Raw genomic sequence first — 22,378 nt, forward strand, 5'->3', positions numbered from 1 at the left:
TAAAACAAGTGTGCACATACACACATACATACATACTCATTCACACACACACACACACACACTCACACACTCTCACTCTCGCTCTCTCTCTCCACCTAAAGAAATAGGTTCAGGCTAAAATATCAACAAAGTGCCTTGGCCCAAGCAAACTAATAAAAAGGCCTAGTAAAATGTTCAAAGTGCAAATCAATCAATCAAGCATTGAGCAAATAAATACAACAGAATCTATACTCAGGAAATTCTTTAAAACATAGACAATAAAGTCGCAACTACCTTGTTATCTGTCCTCCTTCCCCATTCTAGAAGGGATGCTAAGCCCCTGAGGACTAGCACTTCCCAGCTTTCTGTGAAAGCTTAGGGGTATAACAAGATTGAGGAGGGAAGAAAAAAGTGGGGAGACAGAAGGTACCATTAAAGAGGAGGAGAAAGCAAGGGAAAATAGGAGACACTTCTCCTTGCTCAGGTCTATAGACAGCATCCTAGGTTCCTTAAGTCATGTACAGGCTTGTAGGTACTTGAGTCAAGGTGGAGAAAGAAGGGATGGCACTAGAAAATATCCAGAAGACTCAATCCTGGGAACCCACAGAAACAGCCAAGGGTGATGTTCAGGAACCAATATTCAGAGAGCACTCCAGTTATGTCAGAGTCCTTGGAAATGGCAAGGGGAAAATATTCCCCTCACAGCATAGTCAAGGATTAGACAGCTGAATAGATTAGGTGAAGGACAATAACTCTAAGACCTAATACCTAATGAAATAAATGGGACATTTCTTACACATCGGAGTGTGTCCAGGACAACTTTAACCTCAACTAGTTTGATAAAGGAAACTATATACACAACAGAGAATAACTGTTAACTGTAATACATTCATGTTTAAGGCAAGAAACAAAATTGCAAATTTCACATGTTCAACTGGGCTAAGATCCATGTACACAGAAAAATATAAGGAAAAGCCCTATAATGGGTTTAATTTTACTCAGTCACCATGGGCTGCTTTTATCCACTACCTACTATTCTTGGACAACCCCATTCCAGCTTAACAGTACAAGAACTAAATTTAACCTAGTCCTTGAACTGGATAGATACCATTTGTTTGGCCCTTCTCAGTTCAAACTACAGGTCCAGTGTAGTTCAAACTATGGACGTCAGGGCCTCTTTCCCTTGAGAAATTTTACTTGCTTTACTGCTGTGACTAAGAGGCGTATAAGGCTAATTCGTCCTGACCAAAGGCCAGCCAGAAGGAAGAGGGAAGGGAACAAACGGAGTTCCTTTGGATCACTCAACAGGAGGTCCAGTGGCACCAGGCCCCATTCTATTCATTACCCCTGCTTTTCCATCTGAAACCAATGATACAGTAATTTTTTTCATGTCTGCAGGGATCCCTTGCCAAAATGCCAAGCATTTTATTTTAATGGTTTTGCTTCCTTGGATGTTCTTGTGCTAGGAAAAGACACTCTGAGACAGTGTTCTTTTTTTCTTGGCTCCAAAACTAGAGTGAGAGTGTGTGTGTGTGTGTGTGTGTGTGTGTGCGCGCGCGCGCGTGCCCTCAACCAGAATAAGAAGCCACTGCTCTCCACTGACTAACCTCCCAGTTGCTGGTTCCCATTCATGCCACACTTCGTCCTTCAACTTCTCCATACTCAGGCTCTCAGAGTCAGATTGATTCAGACTAACACAAGACAGACACTTCTGGGCGCTCAGCAGCAAATGGAACCATGATATAACAAAGCCATTCAAGTATGACTAGAGTTAATATTGAAATCTTCAAGGCATGGAAAAGGCTGAAGTTAAAATTAAGTACTTAAAAAAACTCTATAGATTCTATATACAGAAATGAGAGCTTTCAAACTTACAAGTAACATGAAATATCAAAATAATAAATAGGTTTCCACTTTTTTCTCTCGCACACATACATACACAAAACATCTTTTATGTGTTAAGCCAACACAGTACATGAAAACCAGGTAACAACTTTTTAAATAATATCTCAAAATTCAGATCAGACAATACTGTATTTCATGAATTTAAAAAGAAACTCATAAATGACTCAGTTTCACTATTTGGTGCTACTGAATAATGTATGGTTTTTAAAAATTTTTATGGGGTTTTTGACTTTGATTGAAATACCTGTTTTAGATTTACTGGAACTAGAATTAATGAGGTTTTTTTGAAATTCTACTTTTAGACCTGGCGGGTGATGGTTCAGAATCAGACGTGCTCACAGTAATGGATGCTACTTCCACTGATCCTGGTTGAAGAGGCCCCAGTGACACTTGAATAACAACCTTTGTTTCAGGGGGCAATCCCTCTAGTTGCTCAGGCTTCTTAAACATTTGATGACACTGGGTCTTGTGCTCCATTTTCTCCTTGAAAGTTAAAAACTGCAGCCGGCATTTTGAACACTGGTGAACACTCTTTTCCCAGTGTCCCCTATAATGACACATGTATGGTGTTGCAGTTTTGAAAATTTTGAGACAAAATGGACAGAGCAAATTCTTAGTGTTTTCATGGCATTTTCTGAAATGTGTTTCCACATCAGCAAAGGCTGATGATCTGTAATTGCAAACCTGGCACACATAGGGCATTTCACCAGGCTTATGATTGTCCTTCATGTGCTGTAAGAGAACCTGATCTGTTTTGAATGACAATTCGCAAATTTTACAGACAGTAGAAGGCTCCTGGGTAGTGTGTACACTTTCAATGTGACACTGCAGCTGGAAGGGAGTGGGAAACTGTCGGTGGCAGTGCTGGCACGTGGTGTGGCTTTCCCAGCTGTCACCCCTCTGTTTCTCAAATTCCAAATGGTGCTTCATATGATTCATAAACTTGACATTTTTCAGAACTTTCAAGCAGCTGAGGCATTTAAAGGTTGTGTGAGTCTTCTGTTCTGGCTGACCATCTCCTTTATGTTGCCCATAATAAAAGTCATGAAGTAATATGACCAGACTTCCTTTCTTGGGATCGACAATCTGGTTTTGACTTGCTAGACTCAAAAAGTCTGTTTTTGCTGGTCTGTTTTCCTTAACAGGATTTATAGGCTTGAAATGGACACTGTCCTTTGGAAAAGCTGTTGGAAAAGGTGCTCCATTCTGAACATGGCTTAATGAGGTATGAACACTGTTTGAGAGTGTGCTTTGCTGCGAAGTCATTGTATGAAAGATACCTGAAGGGGACAAAGCTGAAGCATGTCCCCCTATGATTCCATCACTGAGTTTAGGTCTTTTGGGATTTATGTCATTTCCTTCAACAGTGGAAAGTTGCTTTGATATGCAAGTACTTTTATTCACACCTCCTACAGAAAGTGCTGCTCCTACTGGATGCTGTAATGAACTTGCGAATGTAATCAAAGGAGAACATAACTCTGAAGAGCTATTAGGCACGACTTGTGGTGAGTTATTTTTATAATCAGGTTTACACAAGGGCTCAATAATAATGGGACTATCTGTTGATCTTGATTCAGATTCAGAAACTGGCAAGGCAGTCACTGCTTCTGATATAGGGGTCACATGACTTATAGGTTGCAATTTATGAGCAGATCCTTTTCTGAGGTGACCATACTTTTTTCTCCTTGAACATGAACCTGGGGTGACTCTGTTCAAAATGTTTGAAACAACTGGTTTTGAATTTGAAGTCACCCCAACAAAGATCAGCTCAGCATCGTCATTTACGTGTTCCACCCCAACAAAGATCAGCTCAGCATCCTCACCATCTACTTTTTTGGTTTCTTCTACGTTCTGCTGTGGTTCTGGTTCTGACTCTGGCTCTGGTTCTTGTTCTTCCTCACATAACATACATGGCTGCTCCATTTTTTAGTTTTTTTTTTTTTATTCTTGAAGGTGTGGCCACAGTCCCAGTGCTTTCTTTATATAAACTGCCACCTAAGTACAAACACACTATACATTAGTAAGTACAGAAAAATGCATTATCTTATTTAATTCTCTCCAAAACTCTAAGGTAGTTATAAACACCCTTACTTTATAAGATAAGGACGCTAAAACTAATAGAGGATAAATGACAGCTTAAAGCCTATAATTATTCTGTCTATGCAACTCTAGAATCGTAGCTTTGCCTTAAGCTGATTATGATTTCTTCTATTAAAAAAAAATGAAAAAACTAATAACTAATCACTAGGTGAAATCACATGTAAAGGGTATGTTATTTTACAAAGGCACCATTGTGCAGTGTTTAGAAACATGGGCTTTGGAGTCAGAGACGATTAAGCTGGAATTGTAAGTCAGCCACAAACCAGCTGCATCTTCTTTGGCAAGTTCAAACCTTTTAAATGCGTTTTATCTTAAAGGCAAAAGTTCTTATTTCTTACACTTAAGGTAACAGCTCTTTTTTAAAAAGCACCAACAATTCAATGGTACCTTATTTTGTAGCTGAATTAAAGAAAATTTTAGAATAAATGTACATATCTCAGTTGACTCATACATACTAATTTCATAAAGTGCCAAATTCATAGAACAGAGTAGGAGTACTACTCATTGTCAACAAACAGCATAATTCAATGTCAGGTGCTTAGCACATGCCTAGCAAATTGGGAACAAGCTCTCTTGATGATTTCACCCCAACTCAAGGCCGTAATTATAGTCCATTCACCGATGTCTCCTAAAATTCTCCCTCTAATCCTGACTTCCCCGCTGAACTTAAATCCAACAGAACTTCCTCCTTCAGCCCAACTTAGTCTCTTTTCCACATGGCAGGCAAAGTGATATCGTTCAGATTATATCATTGCTCAGCTCAAAACCCTTCAGATTATATCATTGCTCAGCTCAAAACCCTGCAATGGCTTTCTAGTTCACTCAATAAAAGGCCAAGTGCTTCTAATATCGCCAATGCCCGTAAGACGATGCTTCCAAGCCTACGTACTGCCCTGCATTATGTCCTACTACTCTCCCCTATCCACCTCACTCTAACCACACTAACCGCCTTGTTATTTCTTGAACACCTTAAACACTTTACCTTGCTTAGGGCCCTGTATTTTCTGTCCTAATATGAATGCTCATCATCCAGATACCTGCATGACTGAATCCTCACCATCTTCAGACTTCTGTTGCAAGTCTTCTCAGAGGTTCTCAAATACTTCAACCAACTGCAATTCATATTCCCAATCTGTCTTCCCTTCCCCTCAAGGGAAGGACCTTCAAGTGTTTATCACCACCTAACACATTATAAACTTTATCTATAATCTTGTTTCTTTTCTACTGTCCATCCAGTAAAATGTAAACTCCAAAGGACAGACATTATCTTTTGTTGACTTCTGTATCCCAAGCACAAAGAACAGTGGCTGGCACAATATGGGAGGGAGCTCAACAAATAAAGAATTTGTTAAATGAATTAATAGTGACTTTCATTAACAATCTTTATTTGTAGAACAGACTGTAGTCCATTAATTCCGCATTTTCTATGCTTTACTCTTAGAACCTTGTCCATGTCAGATATTCTGTAGGCCCATGAAGGACTGTAAGCTTCTAGCTTTTTAAAAACATTTTTTATCACAACCCATAGTAAAAAAAACAAAACAAAACAAAAAAACAAACAAAAAAAAAAAACAATGCGTATGGAGTCTCACTACACAAACATATAAATAACAATTGCTTTACTACATGGGATGCTTATTCTAATATTTTCTATTTCATTTTTCTTAAATTGGTCATGACCTACGAAATCAATTATGATTCAACAATGGCTCACTACTAGTGGTTTGAAAAACACTGGTTTTGGGCTAGCAAGATGTAGGTACTTTATAACTTACAAGTTGCTGAAAACTTAGTGTCAGAACTCATTGTAGTCCAATGTAGACCTTTTGAACTCCATCTATAAAAATTAAACTGGCATCTAATATGTGCCACGTACCTCCCATTAATTTAATTGGCACATCAACATATAATTTTGGAACACATAGATACTTAATCCTGAGATGTGTATACCAACTTCAAAGTAAGTCAAAAAGGAAACGATAATAAGCAGAAAAAGTATTTATTATTTTCATCACTTGTTCTGCAACTGTATTTTGCCTGCCCAACACGGGTATGACACTAACAAAGTACTAAGAAGAAAGTGGTGAATGCATGAAGCTTACAGTCAAGTATGTCATGAATAGTGATTTACAACCTTCTTAAAACTAGATCAAGTACATAATTAGGAGATACGTAATGCAAGAAAATAGATAAGGCACATCTGAAAACACTGCTCTTTAGAGTCACTGAAATTGGTTTGGTCTGTCTATATAACAACTTTAATAATCTAGCTCCAGGATGATGCCACTTAGTCCACTGTTTCCCAACATAAGCACCACTAACATGTCTGGACCAGATAACTCTTTGTCGTGGGGGTTGCTGCGTGCATTTAGGATGTGTAGCAGTATCCCTGACCTCTACCTATGAGATGCTAGTAGCAATCCCCTACATGTGCAATCAAAAATGTTCTATGGGAGAACTTCTACCCTAATCTAACCTCCACATCCTCCTATCACCTTCCACATTTCTAGTAACTGTCCTCTAGGTAATTCTACATGATGCTCTCATATCATCTCTCAAGAAATAATTCTAAGTTGAAATTATTTTTTTAAAGATTTTATTTATTTATTTGACAGAGAGAGAGACAGCCAGTGAGAGAGGGAACACAAGCAGGGGGAGTGGGAGAGGAAGAAGCAGGCTCCCATCGGAGAAGCCTGATGTGGGGCTCGATCCCAGAACACTGGGATCACGCCCTGAGCCGAAGGCAGATGCTTAAGGACTGAGCCACCGAGGCACCCCCTAAGTTGAAATTATTAATGTTCTCCCTGATATCATAAAAATCAGAATATAATTTAAAACTTAGAGTTAAAAAAATTTTAAATAAAAAATAGAATAAAATCTAATTTGACAACTAATGTAAGCATCAGAATTATCTGAGGATAGACATTTAAAGCCTAGAAAAATTTATGATTCACCTGAAGTTACATGTGAGGTCTGGAGACAGAGTTAGCACTAAAATTCATGATTCTTGAATTCTAGTTCTGTGTTCTTCCCACTAGAACTCTAACTTAATGCATGTCTAAATTTCTGGTGATGGTACTATTAATTGCTCAGTCACTAAGGATCAGAGTCTCACTGGATCCAATTTTAATCTCGTATTTTATAAAAACTGTTCAAATCTCCCCCAACCTCCATCAAATTATTCACAGAAACTTGTAAGTGGTTCTAAATAACTTTTTAGAGCCTTAGTCATTCTAACTACCTTTCATTTCCATTCCTATTAAAGCTCTTCCCCCCAATTTCTAGGTTTGAGTCCACTGGTTACTTCATGCTTATACATCTGCACTAGGCTCCAAATTGTCTTGTCTCTCTGTCCTTCAAATTACCACCAACTGCATACCCCACTAGAGGAATCTTAAAACACCCTGTAATTTATATCACTCTACTATTCCTACATGTTAAATGACTCCTCCAATTTCAGAGAACATATTTTAAGTTATGCTATGGACCAAACTGTGTCCCTCCAAAATTCTTATGTTGAAGCCCTGCAATCCAGCCACAGTGGCTTCCCTGTTGTTCCCTTTAGGCTCTGCCTGAAATTCTTATCTCCCAGATATCTGCATGGCTAACACGTCTATCTCCTTTAAATCATGTCCAAACTTACCTTTACCATATACTCGCTCTGATCACCTGATCTAAAATTACAACACTCCTGGGATGACTGGGTGGCTCAGTCAGTTAAGAGTCCGCCTTTGGCTCAGGTCATGATCCCGGGGTCCTGCAATGGACCCCTGCACTGGGCTCCCTGCTCAGGGGGAAGCCTGATTCTCCCTCTCCCACTCCCCCTGCTTNAATTTGGGAAAAAAAAAAAAAAAAAAAAAAAAAAAAAAAAAAAAAAAAATTTCTAAAAAAAAAAAAAAAAAAAAAAGAGCCTGCCTTCGGCTCAGGTCATGATCCCAGGATCTTGGGATCGAGTCCTGCATCAGGCTCCCTGTTCAGGAGGGAGACTGCTTCTCCCTCTGCCTGCCCCTCCCCCTGCATGTATGTTCACTTTCTCCCTCTCAAATAAATAAATTCTTAAAAAAATAAATAAATAAAAATAAAAAATAAAATTACAACACTCCTACCTACCCAACATTCAATCCTATAACCCTGCTCTATTATAATCTTCCTAATTTCATAACATCACCTTCTATATCACCAAAGAATGTATTTTATACACACACATATATATATAAATATTTTTATGTATATATATAACATTATATTATATACCTTTCTTTCTCCACTGGACTGTCAGTTCTTTCCATTGGAGAAGTTCTGTTTCGTTTTTTAGTTTGTTTTGTTTGTTTTTGTCTGTTTTGTTCATTGTTTTCTCCGAAATCCTAGAGCAGTCCGGGCACATAAGTCTTAAATATTTGTGAAAGGAAAACAATTATCTAGGAGTTACAAAAATTTAACAAAGGAAAGTGGGCTGAGGGAAGAAGTAGGAAATGTTCAAATTTGAGGAACAGCCAATTTTCTTCAGGTCCGGGACCCACTGAAGTGTACTACTACAGCAAATGTGAGAGCCCTGTACCCTTGACCTCAGGAGAATGACTATGGTCAGTCACTTTCAGCCATTCTCCCTTGCCCTTCCTTACCTCCCAAGAGCAGGATCTTAGAAGAATCCACAAAGTAGAGATGAGCAGGGAGGCAGTTCAACCTAAAAGTGGCCTATAAGTTCAGAACCAAGTTCTTTCTCTAAGACCAAGTGTTTCGAAAGGGTTTGGAAGTATCAGGTGAATGGTGAATGATTTAAAGAGGAGCTACAGAGAACCACAAAAAAAGATGACAAAAAAAAAAAAAAAAGGACAATGTTAATTTGTTAAACGCCAGCAATAAAGTAAGGTCAAAGAGAATGGTGAAATAAGAAACTACAAATATTCCCTCCCTCATAAAAGCTAAGAGAACAGCAGCAAAAATTGTCAAAATCAAGCTTTTTCACCCTAGAAATTAACCAAAAGCTTGCAAAAACCAGAGGATTTCTGTGGAAAATATTATGGCAGTTCCTCAAAAAGTTAAACATTGAATTATCATATGACTCCACAAGTCCACTTCTAGGTATTGCCCGATACAACTGAAAACAGGTACTCAGACAAGTACATGTAAAGTACATGCATGTTTATAGACGTGATTCACAAGAATTTAATGGTGAAAATAATACAAATATCCATCAATGGATGAGTAAACAAATTGTGGTATATAAAAACACTGGAATATTATTCAACCATAAAGGGAATAAAGGCGTCTCCAGGTTCCCTGCTGCATTATTTACAATAGCCAAAATACAGAAACAACCTAAGTGTCCACTGATGGGTGGATAAAGAAAATGTGGTATATACAAACAATGGAATATTATTCGGCCATAAAAAAATATGAAATCTTGCCATTTGCAACATGATGGACCTGAGAGCATTATGCTAAGTGAAATAAGTCAAACAGAGAAAGACAAATACTGTATGACCTCACTGATATCATGAAATTGTAAAGAACAACAATAAGCTCATAGATAAAGAGAACAGACTGGTGACTGCCAGAGGCAAGGGAGAGGGGTAAAGTGGATGAAGGGGATCAAAATGTACAAACTTCCAGTTATAAAATAAATAAGTTATGGAGCTGTAATGCACAACATGGTGACTATAGTTAATAATACCGTATTGCATATCTGAAGTTGCTAGGAGAGTAGATCTTAAAAATTCTTATCACAAGACAAAAAATAATTACATATGGTGACAGATGTTAACTATACTTATTGTGAATATTTCACAATTTGTATCAAACACCACATCATGCCCTATACTTAAAACTAATATAATGTTATATGCCAATTACACCTCAATAAAAATAATTAACTTAATTTTTAAAAAGTGGAATGAAGTATTGATACTTGCTACAACCTGAATAAGCCCTAAAAACATGCAAAGTGAAAGAAGTCAGACAGAAAAGTTCACATACTTTATGATTTCATCTACAGGAAATATCCAGAACAGATAAAGCCATAGAATCTAAACACAGATTAGTAGTTGCCAGGGGATGGGAGAGGAGAAATGGAGAGAAACTGCTTAATGGTAAAGAGTTTTACTTTGGAATGTTTGAGATATTTGGAACTAGACAGAAGCAGCAGATGCACAATGCTCTAAATGCCACTGAATCTTTCACTTTAAAATGACTGATTTATGTTATGCAAATTTCACCCTCAATATATATTTTTTTAAATAAAGAGGGGATATTACTACCAACCACAGAATTATTTTTAAAAATGTGTTTTAAGATTTTATTTATTTGAGAGAGAGCGCGCGAGTGCCAGGAGTGGGGGAGGGGCCAAGGGAGAGGAAGAAGCATGCAGCAGGGAGCCCAACCCAAGCTGGATCCCAGGACCCCAAGATATGACCTGAGCCAAAGGCAGACACTTAACCAACTGTGCCACCCAGGCCTCCCTGAAATTAACTAAAAAAAAAAAAAAAAAAAATTAAGGGAACACTATGAACAATTCTATTTGAAAAATAAGATAACTCTGATGAAATGGACAAATTCCTAAAAAGACACAAGCTACCAAACTGACTCTGAAAAAACAAACCTAGAAAATATGAATAGATCCAAAACAAGAAAAGAGATTAAGTTAGTAATAATAAGAAAAATTCCAAAAGAAAAATCCAAGATCAGATGACTATCCTGGTAAATTCTATCAAAACAATCTAAGAATTAGCACTAATCTTTCATCAACTCTTCAAAAATTAGAAGAGAAGAGAAAACTTTCCAGCTCATTAAAGATATCAACGCCAAAAAACAAACAAACAAAAAAACCTAAACACCAATATCTCTTATGAATAGAGGCAAAAATCCTTAACAAAATACTAGCAAACACAATTTAATAACATATAAAAAGGGCTATACACCATGACCCAGTGCGATTAATGTAAGAAATGTAAAGTTGGTTTGTTATATGAAAATCAATCAACATTACACCATTTTAATAGAATAAAGAACCAAAAATCCCACATCTGCCCACAAAAAAAGCCCTGGACAAAATCTAGCTTCTGCGGGGGGTGGGGGGGGAAACACTCAACAATTGGGAGAAGGGAACTTTCTCAGACAAAGGGCATCTGTAAAAGACCCACAGCTAGCATTACACTTCATGGCAGAAAGACTGAAAGCTTCTCCTCTAAGACCAGGAACAACACAAGGATGTCCACTTCTACCATTCTGATTCAACATTATACTGGAGGTTGTTTAATCAGGACAATCAGGCAAGAAAAAAAAATAAAAATAAAAAAGCATTCAGACTGGAAAAAAGAAGTAAAACTATATTGGAGAGGACATGATTTTGTATACAGAAAATCCTGAGGAATTAGTATTAGAACTTATAAACAATATAAGATCAATATAAAACATCAACTCTATTTCTATACACTAGCAACAAACACTCTGAAAATGAAATTAAATAAGCAATTCTATGTACACTAGCATTAAAAAGGGTAAAATACTTAGGAATAAATTTCCAAAAAAAAAAAATGCAAGACTTTCATACTGAAAATGCTCAATTATACTGACTACTTTGCTGAGGCAATTAAAAAAGACCTAAGTAAATTCATGCATCCCATGTTCATGGATAAGTTTTAATATCGTTAAGATGGCAAGATTCCTGATACTGATCTATCAAAATCCCTACTGGCTTTTTCACAGAAATTAAAATTCATATAGAAATGCAAAAGACTCAGAACAGCCAAAACAATCTTGAAATAGAAGAAATGAAAATCTCACATTGATTTCAAAACTTACTACAAAGCTACAGTAATCAAGAGTGTGGTACTACCATGAAGACAGAAACACAGATCAATAAAATACAATTCAGAGTCCAAAAATAAACCCATACACTAATGGTCGATTGATTTTCCATAAGAATAGCAAAATAATTAAGTGGGGAACAGATAAGTCTTTTTGACAAATGCTGGAACAACTGAACATCCTCCACATCAAAAGAATGAAGTTGGACCCCTGCTCACAGCATACTAAGAAAAACCTCAAAATCAATTGTAGAACTAAATGTAAGAGCTAACTGTAAGTCTTTTTTAAAAAAAATAGAAGTAAATGGTTTTTTAGACAAGGTACCAAAAGAATAATGACAAAAGAAAAATAAACAGGATTTCATCAAAGGGAACCCTCTCACACTGCTGGTGGAATGCAAGCTGGTACAGCAACTCTAGAAAAAAGTATGGAGGTTCCTCAAAAAGTTGAAATTAGAGCTACCCTATGACCCAGTAATTGCACTACTAGGTATTTACCCCAAAGATACAAATCTAGTGATCTGAAGGGGCACCTGCACCCCAATGTTTAGAGCAGCAATGTCCATAATAGCCAAACTATGGAAAGAGCCCAGATGCCCATCAACAGGTGAATGGATAAAGATGTGGGGTTTGTGTGTGTGTGTGTATATATACATATATTTGTGTGTGTGTATATGTATATATTGTATATATACATATACATACACACACACACACACACACACACACACAATGGAATATTACTCAGCCATCAAAAAATGAAATCTTGCCATTTGCAATGACATGGATGGAACTAGAGGGTATTTATGCTAATCGAAATAATTCAAAGACAATTATCATACAATTTCACTCATATGTGGAATTTAAGAAATAAAACAGAGAAGCTTAGGGGGAGGGAGGGAAAAATAAAAAAAGACCAAATCAGAGAGGAAGACAAACCATAAGAGACTCTTAATCATAGGAAACAAACTGAGGGTTGCTGGATGGGAGGGGAGTGGGGGGATGGGGTAACTGAGTGATGGACATTAAGGAGGGCACTGGATGTAATGAGCATTATATATATAATATATATATATTTATATGAGACTGATGAATCACTGAACTCTATCTCTGAAACCAGTAATACACTATATGTTAATTAATCAAATTTAAATAAATTTAATAAAACAGGATTTCATCAAATTAAAAACTTTGTCCTTCAAAGGATACCATCATGAAAGTAAAAGGACAACCCACAGAATGGGAGAAGATATTTGTAAATCATATATGTGATAAGGGACGTTTATCCACAATACATAAAGACCTCTTATATCAGAAGAATAAAAAGACACCCCTATTTAAGGGGGCTGTCTGGCTCAGTCTGAAGAGCATGTGACTCTTGATCTCATGGTCGTGAGTTCGAGCCCCATGTTGGGTGGAGAGATCACTTAAATAAAAACTTAAAAAAAAAAATGGGCAAGGGAATTAAATAGAAATTTCTCCAAAGGACTATGGACCCTGGGAAGCAAACTGAGGGCTTCGGGGTGGGGGTGGGGGTGGGGATGGGATAGGCTGGTGATGGGTATTAAGGAGGGCACGTATTGCATGGTGCACTGGGTGTTATACGCAAGTAATGAATCATGGAACTTTACATCAAAAACTAGGGATGTACTGTATGGTGACTAACATAATATAATAAAAAATATTATTATTAAATAAAAAAATAATTTCTCCAAAAATGATAAAACAAATGGCCAAGTATATGAAAAGATGTTCAACATTATAGTAATCAGAGAATTATGAATCAAAACCACAATGATGTATCACTCACACCCCTTAGGATGGCTACTATCAAAATATATAAAAATAAATAAATACACCAGAAAGTAACAACTGCTGGTAAGGATGTGAAGAAATTAGAATCCTTAGGTGCTGTGGTTGGAATGTAAAATGGTGTAACTGCTATGCAAAGCAACAGAGGCTCCCCAAAACATTAAAAACTGAACTACAGTATGATCTAGCAATCCCACTTCTGGGTATATATCCAAAAGAAATGAAAATAGGATTTCAAAGAGATACTTACACACCCATGTTCACAGCAGCACTATTCTGATAACTAAAAGGTGGAAGCAGCCCAAATGTTCATCAACTGATGAATGAATTTTAAAAATGTATATATACCACATACAATGGGATATATCCAGATGTAAGAAGGAAGTCCTGTCACATACTACAACATCCATGAATCCTGAGGACACATTATGCTAAATTTAAAAAGCCAGTCACAAAAAAGACAAATACTATATTAATTACACTTATACGAAGTATCTAAAGTAGTCAAAGCAACAGAAAAGAAACAAAAAGTAGAATGGTGGATACCAGGGTCTAGGGAGAGAGGGAAAAAGGGACTTTGTTGTTTAATGGAATGGATACAGAGTTTCAATTTTGTAAAATGAGAAGTTCTAGAGATCTATTTTAAAACAATGTTAATACATTTAACAATAATATGGCTAAGATGGTAAAATTTATGTTATCTGTTTTTTACCGCAAAAAAAAAAATGAGCAAAAAATTTGAATAGACATTTCTCTAAAGAAGATACACAATACAATACAATAAGCACAAGAAATGCTGCTCAACACAATTAGTTATAGGGAAATATAAATCAAAATCACAACGAGATACCACTTCACATCCACTGGGTTGAATATAATCAAAAAGAGAAACAGTAAAAAGTTTTCCAGAGAATGTGGAGAAATCACAATCCTCATACTGCTAGTGCAACTGTTGTAAAATGGTCAGCCACCGTGGAAAACAGTTTGGCAGCTCCTCAACAATTAAATGTAGAGGTATATGATCCAGCAATTTCACTCCTAGGTATATATCCCAAAAAGTTGAAAAAATAAGTCCATATAAAAATGTGCTCAACAATGTTCATAGCAGCATTATTCATAATTGCCACAAAGTGCAAACAATCCAAATGTCCATTAACTGATGAATGGATAAACTGTGGTATAGCCATACAATGGAATGCTATTCATCCAGGAAAACAAGTAAAGTACTGCTGTATATGCATGACATGGATGAACCTTGAAAAGATGCTAAGTGAATACAGCCAGACACAAAAAGGCCACATATTATATGATTTCTCTTGTATAAAATGTCTACAACAGGCAAATCCACGGAGACAGAAATAAATTAGTGGCTGCCATGGGCTGGGGCTGCCATGGGCTGGGGCTGGGAAGAATGAGGAAATGTAGTAAGTTGAATAATGACCTCAAAAAATATTAGATTCTACTCCCTGAAACATATATATGTTACCTGATTTGGGAAAAGGGTCTTTGCAGATGTGATTAAGAATCCTGAGATGGGGAGATTATCCTGGATTATACAAATGGGCCCAAAATGCCATCATAAGTATCCTCAGTAAGAGAGGCAGAAGTATTCACACTTACAGTAGAAGAAAGCATTGTAATAAGACTGGAGTGACATGGCCAAAGCCAAGGAATGCCAGCTGGAAGTGGCAAGCAATGCATTCTCCCCTAGAGTCTCCCGGATGGCGTGGCCCTGCCAACACCCTGATTTAGGCCAGGTGATACTGATTTCTTAACTTCTGGCCTCCAGAATTGAGAGGGAATAAAGTTTTGTTGTTTTAATCCACCAAGATTGTGGTAATTTGTTATAGTAGCCGCAGGAAACTAAAACAGGGCTTTAGGGCTAATGAAATGTTCGGGAATTAGACAGTGGTAAAAACTGCGCAATTCTGTGAATATACTAAAAATCATTCAATTTTGCATTCTACAGAGTGAAATGTATAGTATGTGAATTATATCTCAATTAAAGAAAAAAATGCCTAGCAATAGGCTAGTGTGACCCCCCAACAACCCAACAACTAATACTAAATTTTCAAAGCCCCTGAACAGACTCCATTCATGTAACACGAGTTAGGTGATTAGGATTATGGTAACAATGAAAACTAATCTAGCCCACAAAGAGAGTTAAACTAGTATCAGATGGTCAATTTATAAATTTGTAGTGGGAGGCATATGTTCCTAGGGATGGATGGATATCTTCTTGTAGAGTGGACACCACTCTGACACTAAGGTCTTGAAACATCAACTTAATTATCATTAGGACTGCTAAATATCCTGATTTGACCATGACAATCCAGTTTGACCTGCTGCCCCTGTGTATTTTTTAATAGTGCCACTTTTCACTCTTAAAAATACACCAATTTCAGCGCGTCTGGGTGGTTCAGTCAGTAAAGCGTCTGAATCTTGATTTCAGCTCAGGTCATGATCTCAGGGTTGTGAGATCAAGCCCCACATTGGGCTCTGTGCTCAGCAGGATGTGTGCTTATTTTCTCTCTCTCCCTCCCCCATTAAAAAAATGATTTTGGTGATAAGTTAATCAATGTACTTGTAAGGAATCTGGAAGTTGTGAAAGTGGTGAGAGCATATTCTGTGCATACTATTTGTGCCCTGTCATTAATCTCTATGTAACATATATCTCCCTGCTATTGGAAAGCTCCCAAAGAAAAAAAATCCTGGTAAGACTTCCACAAAGCATCCATATTTTGTTTTTCAAATGTATACAATAATAATGCTTAGCTGAACTCTCAAAACTCTACTATTCAGTGTTACTCAAATGACTAATTTATACATTTAAAGGAAAGAATAAGGAATGCACCTAAGAATACTTGTTGTTGACAAGTATAAGGAACTTACAAAAGATAGTTTAAAATAACTTGTACCCAAATTTTTTAATTGTTATGAAATCAAAAGATGAAAGTCATTATTTTTTTCATATCAAATTGACCCTAACATAATAATGCTGTGTTAGAACTCCTGGGTACAAAAGAAGGAGGAGGGGGGAATTTATTTCCTCCCTCCCTCCCTCCCTTCCTCCCTTCCTTCTTCTCTCCCTCCCTTGCTTTGCTCCCCTCCCTCCCCTCCCTCCCTTCCTTTCTTTTAAGGAAATTAGGAAGAAATTGTTACTCTATGAAAAGATCATAAGAAGTTCTATGGGTGTTCAAACATATAAGGTTGGTAATGCTCTGATGGTCACTATTTTGGATGAACTACAGCTATAAAACATATTAAATTAGTAGAATTAGAACATATCCCTTTCCACAGAAGACTGGGAAACAAACAAATGACACAGGAGCAAAATGATAAAGAACCGTACAGTTTTGACAGTCTCCTAACCCTAACCCCTAACAGAGAAAAGAGCAGGGAGAAGCATCAAGATGGTGTTTGTGAGGAATCTGAGTATTAGGAAGTATTTGGTGAGCCTACCATATGCCAGGTACTGGTCTAGGTACTAGGGATATAGTAGTGATTGATACAAAGACCCTTTCTTCAGGGAGCTGACACTGCAATAGAGCTAACTGGAAAATACATTTAAAGAGATATACACATACAATGTTATTACGTACAATGTTATAGTATCATGTATTACATATTTCAATACATAAATAATGTAATATAAAACATACAAAATATATTATTATATATGTGTGTGTACATATATATATAATTTTAAATGGTTATAAATGCTATAGAGAAAATAAAGGAGGAAATGAGCCAGGTAGTATGGAGGCAGGCTGATACTTGTATGGCATGGTTATGGAGATCTGGGGAAGAATTCTCCAGCAGAAGGAAGAACAAATGCAAAGGCTCCGAGACTGGAGCACGCTTACCAAATTTAAGGACTGGTCAAGAGGCTAACATAGGCAAGCCAATGGAAAGGGAGAGAAACTGGAAAGGAGATCAAAGAATGATTTTGTTGTAGTATGTTAATGTAGTCGATTCTAAGTTGTTTGGTTTTTACTCTGAGTATGATATATCGGTCACTGGGAATTTTGAGTGAGAAGTGATATGATCTTTCATTTCAAAAGGATCACTGTGGCTGCTGTGTGAAGAAATAAGACTTTAGAAGGTAGTAACTCGAAGCAGGAAGGCAAGTTAAGATGCTACTGAAATAATACAGACAAAAGATTATTATAATACAAGACAGGGATACTGAGAAGCGGTCAAAGTTTAGATCAAAACCTTGAAGGTCCACAAGATTTGCTGACAGATTGGATTTGGGATGTGAAGAAGAGGACGACACATATAAGGGGTGATGCTGAGCAAATAAACATGAGACCAGAGCTCAGGGAAAGACCTGGGCTAAGTACATAAATTTTAGAGTCTTTGGCATGTAATGTTATTTAAAACACAAGACTGGATGAGGTCATATAGGGAAAGAGGTCTGATATCCAAATCCTGGGGCGTTCCATTGGTTAGAGGTCAGGAACATGAGAAGAAACCAGAAAAGGATATGAAGAAGGAAGAGTTACTCAGACCNGGGGGGGGGGGGGGGCACGGTAATCGAGAACAGAGAAAAGAGAATAGAGAAGGAGAATAGAGAAAGGAGAATAGAGAGAGACTAGAGAAAAGGAGAATAGAGGAGAATAGAGAAAAAGCATGTTGTAATCCAAATGAAAAATTATTTTCAGGGAAGAGAAAATGAATGACTCTGATAAATGATGTTATAGGTCACATAAATTAATAACTAATAATTCAGGATGCCTGGGTGACTCAGTCAGTTAAGCATCTTCCTTCGGCTCAGGTCATGATCTTGGGGTCCTGGGATCAAGTGCTGCAATGGCCTCCCTGCTCAGCAGGGAGTCCACTTCTCTCTCTCATTCTCCCTTGGTGCTTGTGCTCTCTCTTTCTCTCACATAAATAAATAAGATCTTAAAAAGAAATGAGTAACAATTGACCATTGGGTTAAGCACTGTGGAATTCACTGGTGATCTTGACAAGAGTGGATTTAAAGGAGTATGGGAGAACTAGAGGAAGCAAATATGGACAACTCTGGAGAAATTTTCCTCTAACGAAAGCAAATATGAAATAAAATAAGCAGAAGGGGGATGTGCAATTAAAAGATGGATTTTTAATGAGAGGTGACAGTACAATCAGTCTGTTTGCTGATGAGAATGATCCAGAGAAACTGAAAACTTAATCCAGGACAAAGAGGAGACTTGCTTGAACAATATTCCTGAATAAACAAAAACTGCTTGGATTTAGTACACAAGGGGAAGTTTTGCCCTTAGCCTGGAGCCAAATAATTCACTCATAATAAAAGAACAATATAGAGAAGAGTTGGAATGGTGGATAAATGGGTGTGCTAGTCACCCTCCAAGATGGTCCCAAATGAATCCTGCTTCCTAGAATTCACACTCTTGTGTCTTCCTCTCCCACACTATCATAGGGTTAGCCTATGTGACTAAGCAAATACAGAAGTAATGGTATGTAACTTCTGAAAAAGACTCTGCATTTCACCTTGGGAGCAAGCTCCCTCTTGAATCACTCACTCTGAGGGAAGCCAGCTGCCATGACAGGAGCAGCGCCATGGAGAGGCCTACAGAGTAAAGAACTGAGAACCGTGCTAACGGTCACGTGAACAAGCTCAGAGATTGATCATCCAACAAAACTCAAGTCTTCAGAGACTGCCAATCCAGCCAAAAGCTTCACTAAACCTCATAAAATACCCCGAGACAGAATCACCTAGCTAAGCCAGTCCCAGATCCTAGAGTATGACAAAGAAATAAACGTTTCTTAGGTCATTAAGTTTGAGACAATGTGTTACGCAGCAATAAATAACTATATAATGGGTCTCACTGCGCTACATACACAAGTCACTGGGCATACAACATTCTTACTGTTTTGCCTATTGGCATGAAATGAATTCATACGGCCTCCCCTACCCAGTCACATTCAATTACTTCATGAAATAAAGCCCTCAGGAAATGGTTGTAGAAACGAACAAACTAACCCTATGCAATCATGTCTAACCAATACACATTTACCCTGAATGAACCACTTTAATACATTAGCTGAATTCTTAGGTATGTGTATCAGCCCATTTTAGCCTCCTACTACCATTGTAAAAGAAATCAGTTTTACATAGCTTAAAATGTATGATCCTCTTATTTTCTTTTTCCTTTCAAGAGGGCAGGTGAAAGAATGCCACCCTCCCTGTTTTTAAGGAAGCAATATAGAGACCTCCAGAATTACCTAAATCAGTGATTGGCTTGAATTCATCAGACATATTCAGGTCATACACAATCAGAAAACACTGTCTAAACAGTCGTATTTAATACAGGAGAAAATAAGAGAAAACTGAAGAAAAATGATATCGTCTTGGTCCTTATGAAGACCTCTCATCTTACCTCAGGTGTGCACTGAAACTTCTAAGAACTTGAGATATTCCAGGCAGGAGAAGGTCACATCCTTGAGGCAACCACAGAGGAGGATGAGGGTTACTTACACGTTACAGGGATATTTCGTATCACACTGCCTACCTGATATTGCCATCTGGGCGTTCATCAAGCATCTCACACTTAACCAGAAGAGAACTGGATTCCTTTCCCCCACACCTGTTCCTCCCATCTACCCTCTCTCAGTAAAGAAAACACCCTGCCTGCCAACTGCCCAAACCCAAAGCCTGGAAACCACCCTGGGTCCTGGCGGTCAGGAGGACGTCATGAGGGTGGAAGAGTCCAAAACAGAGTCCAGGCAGAGATACAGCACACTAGAAAAATGAACAAGGCGCTGAGGCTGGGGACAGGGAGCAATACATGAATTTACAAACGCCTGAGTCGCCTTGAAGGCTCTGGGCCAACAGACGTCCCAAACAGGGAGGAGGCTGGCTGGGGACATTTAAATGCCTTCAGTTTAACAAGAGACCCCAGCGGGCCAGGGGAGGGGAAGGTATTAGGAGCCAGGGCAGGCCCCTTGTCCAGGAGGCCCAGGCTGGGCCCAGGCTTGGGGGTGGGGCGGCCCGGCAGGGTGGGGGAGGGGATGCTGCCCGGAAGGCTCCTGCTGAGATCGGGGAAGGGGGTGTGCTTGAAGGGGGTCTCAGGACCCACCGGGGGTCGCTTACCGGACACTCCCTTCGGAGGCTTCAGCAACAGGCACAGGCCGCTCAGGCGGAGCGAGACCAGGAGCGGTGTGGCCCGCGGGGCTACGGGAGCGGAATCCCTCCCATCGCCCCTCTGGGAGCACTGGGGCCGCGCCACGCCCCCGTCCTCACCGGCCCCCGTCCGCCGCAGTCCCTAAGCGGCCGGAGGCGCACCGCCCCAAGGCGCTCCCCAGGCGAAGCCCGAGGGGACGACGCCTCCTCAGGCCCCAGGCCCCGCCGACGCGGCCGCCTCCGCACGCGCGGCCGCTGCGATCTGTGATTGGCTGCCAGGTGCGGGCCCCAGGCCGGCGCGGCTCTGGGCTCTGCGACCTGATTGGCGGCGAGGCCGGTCCGGCGCCTGCGCGCGCTCTGGCGCCCCTGGTGGCGATCCGTGGGCGCGGGGTCAGAATGACAGGGGTGAGGGTAGCAGCAATGACCCGCAGTCCCTTGAAGAGTCTTGGGAGGTGAAGGTTGCAGAGCTGACCGGGGTTCAAGTATCCCCAATCCATCAGGGGATTCTTTTGCCGACCTGGAGTTTAGCTCTCGTAATCCTGAGGTGTGGTCCCTTTTTCATAAAAGCACCAGCTGCTGGCCCCGTGTTTAAGAGAACCTGACCACACAACTGGGTCTTGATGCCCATACTCTTCACGTTGCATCTGGTCAAGCTATATAAAAATAACCTGGCACTTATTTTTGTGTAGTTTGCAGAATGAACTTTACATTTGTTAATGTCTGGGAAAAACCACAAAGAGAATATTATTTTGTAACGTGAAAATTACGTAAAATTTAAATTTCAGGGTCCATAACTAAAGTTTTATTGGAATACAGACACACCCATTCCTTTAGGTATTGTCTATGGCTGCTTTCCTCTTAAAACAGCAGTTAATTAATTGCCAGAAATCATTTTGAAAAGTCTTAAATATTTACTACCTGGCCCTTTACAAATTTTCTTAATTGCTATTTCTGCCAGAAGTCTGTCTATTTTAGTAATGTTTTGAAAAGAAAAAAAAAAGACAGCTTTTGGGTTTGTTAATCTATAATGCGATTTTCATCTCTAGTTCATTTATATTTTCCACTCTTTACTTTTTTATTATCTCTATAGGTTCTGTTGTTCCTCTTTACAATATTTTTAATTTTTTTAAATTGTAGTTGACATGTTATATTAGTTTCAGGTGTACATTCTATACATTACACAGTAATCACCATGATAAGTGTAGTTACCATGTGTCGCCATACAAAGTTATCCTCTTTATAATTTTTTTTGAGATAAATGCCTAGGTGGTTTATTTGTAAACTCCCGGTTATTTCTTTTGTATGTAATGCTACAAATTCACCTTCATTTACTTAAGTACAATTTAACCATATCCTACAATTTTTGCTTCATAATATGTTCATTATCATTCAAATCCAAGTAGGTCTTCCCTAGTGATTCCCTTTTTAACACAAGGGTTATGTAGTAATATGGTATTTATTTTCCAAATCTGTGGGATTTTAAAAAGCTATTCCTTTATGAATTTCTCATCTTGTTCCATTATGATCAGATCACACAGTCTAAATATTACCGATCCTTTGCATTTGAGGATTTCTGTTCAGTGAAGCATACCATAGGCAAAATGAAGAGGGTATTGATACAAAGAAAGTATTTTCAATGTCTGAAATG

General features: G+C 38.5%; 1 protein-coding gene across 3 annotated transcripts; it reads right to left on the minus strand.

The window, feature by feature from the left end:
• Nucleotides 1-1,513: 1,513 nt before the first annotated feature.
• LOC100473841 (zinc finger protein 280B) lies at nt 1,514-20,973 on the minus strand. 3 transcript variants are annotated; one of them, XM_034650442.1, is made up of 4 exons: nt 20,701-20,973; nt 19,988-20,048; nt 8,239-8,348; nt 1,514-3,879 (listed from the first exon to the last, which is right to left on the minus strand). In XM_034650442.1, exon 4 carries the CDS (start codon nt 3,805-3,807, stop codon nt 2,155-2,157), a length of 1,653 nt encoding a protein of 550 aa, XP_034506333.1. In that variant the 5' UTR covers nt 3,808-3,879; nt 8,239-8,348; nt 19,988-20,048; nt 20,701-20,973; the 3' UTR covers nt 1,514-2,154. The 3 variants fall into 3 exon arrangements, with proteins under 3 accessions (XP_034506333.1, XP_019648794.1, XP_011215538.1); XM_019793235.2 differs by having other exon boundaries at nt 8,239-8,372; XM_011217236.3 differs by lacking the exon at nt 8,239-8,348.
• Nucleotides 20,974-22,378: the final 1,405 nt, after the last annotated feature.

This window comes from Ailuropoda melanoleuca, unplaced genomic scaffold (genome assembly GCF_002007445.2).
Source record: "Ailuropoda melanoleuca isolate Jingjing unplaced genomic scaffold, ASM200744v2 unplaced-scaffold2250, whole genome shotgun sequence".
Taxonomy (NCBI): Eukaryota; Metazoa; Chordata; class Mammalia; order Carnivora; family Ursidae; genus Ailuropoda; species Ailuropoda melanoleuca.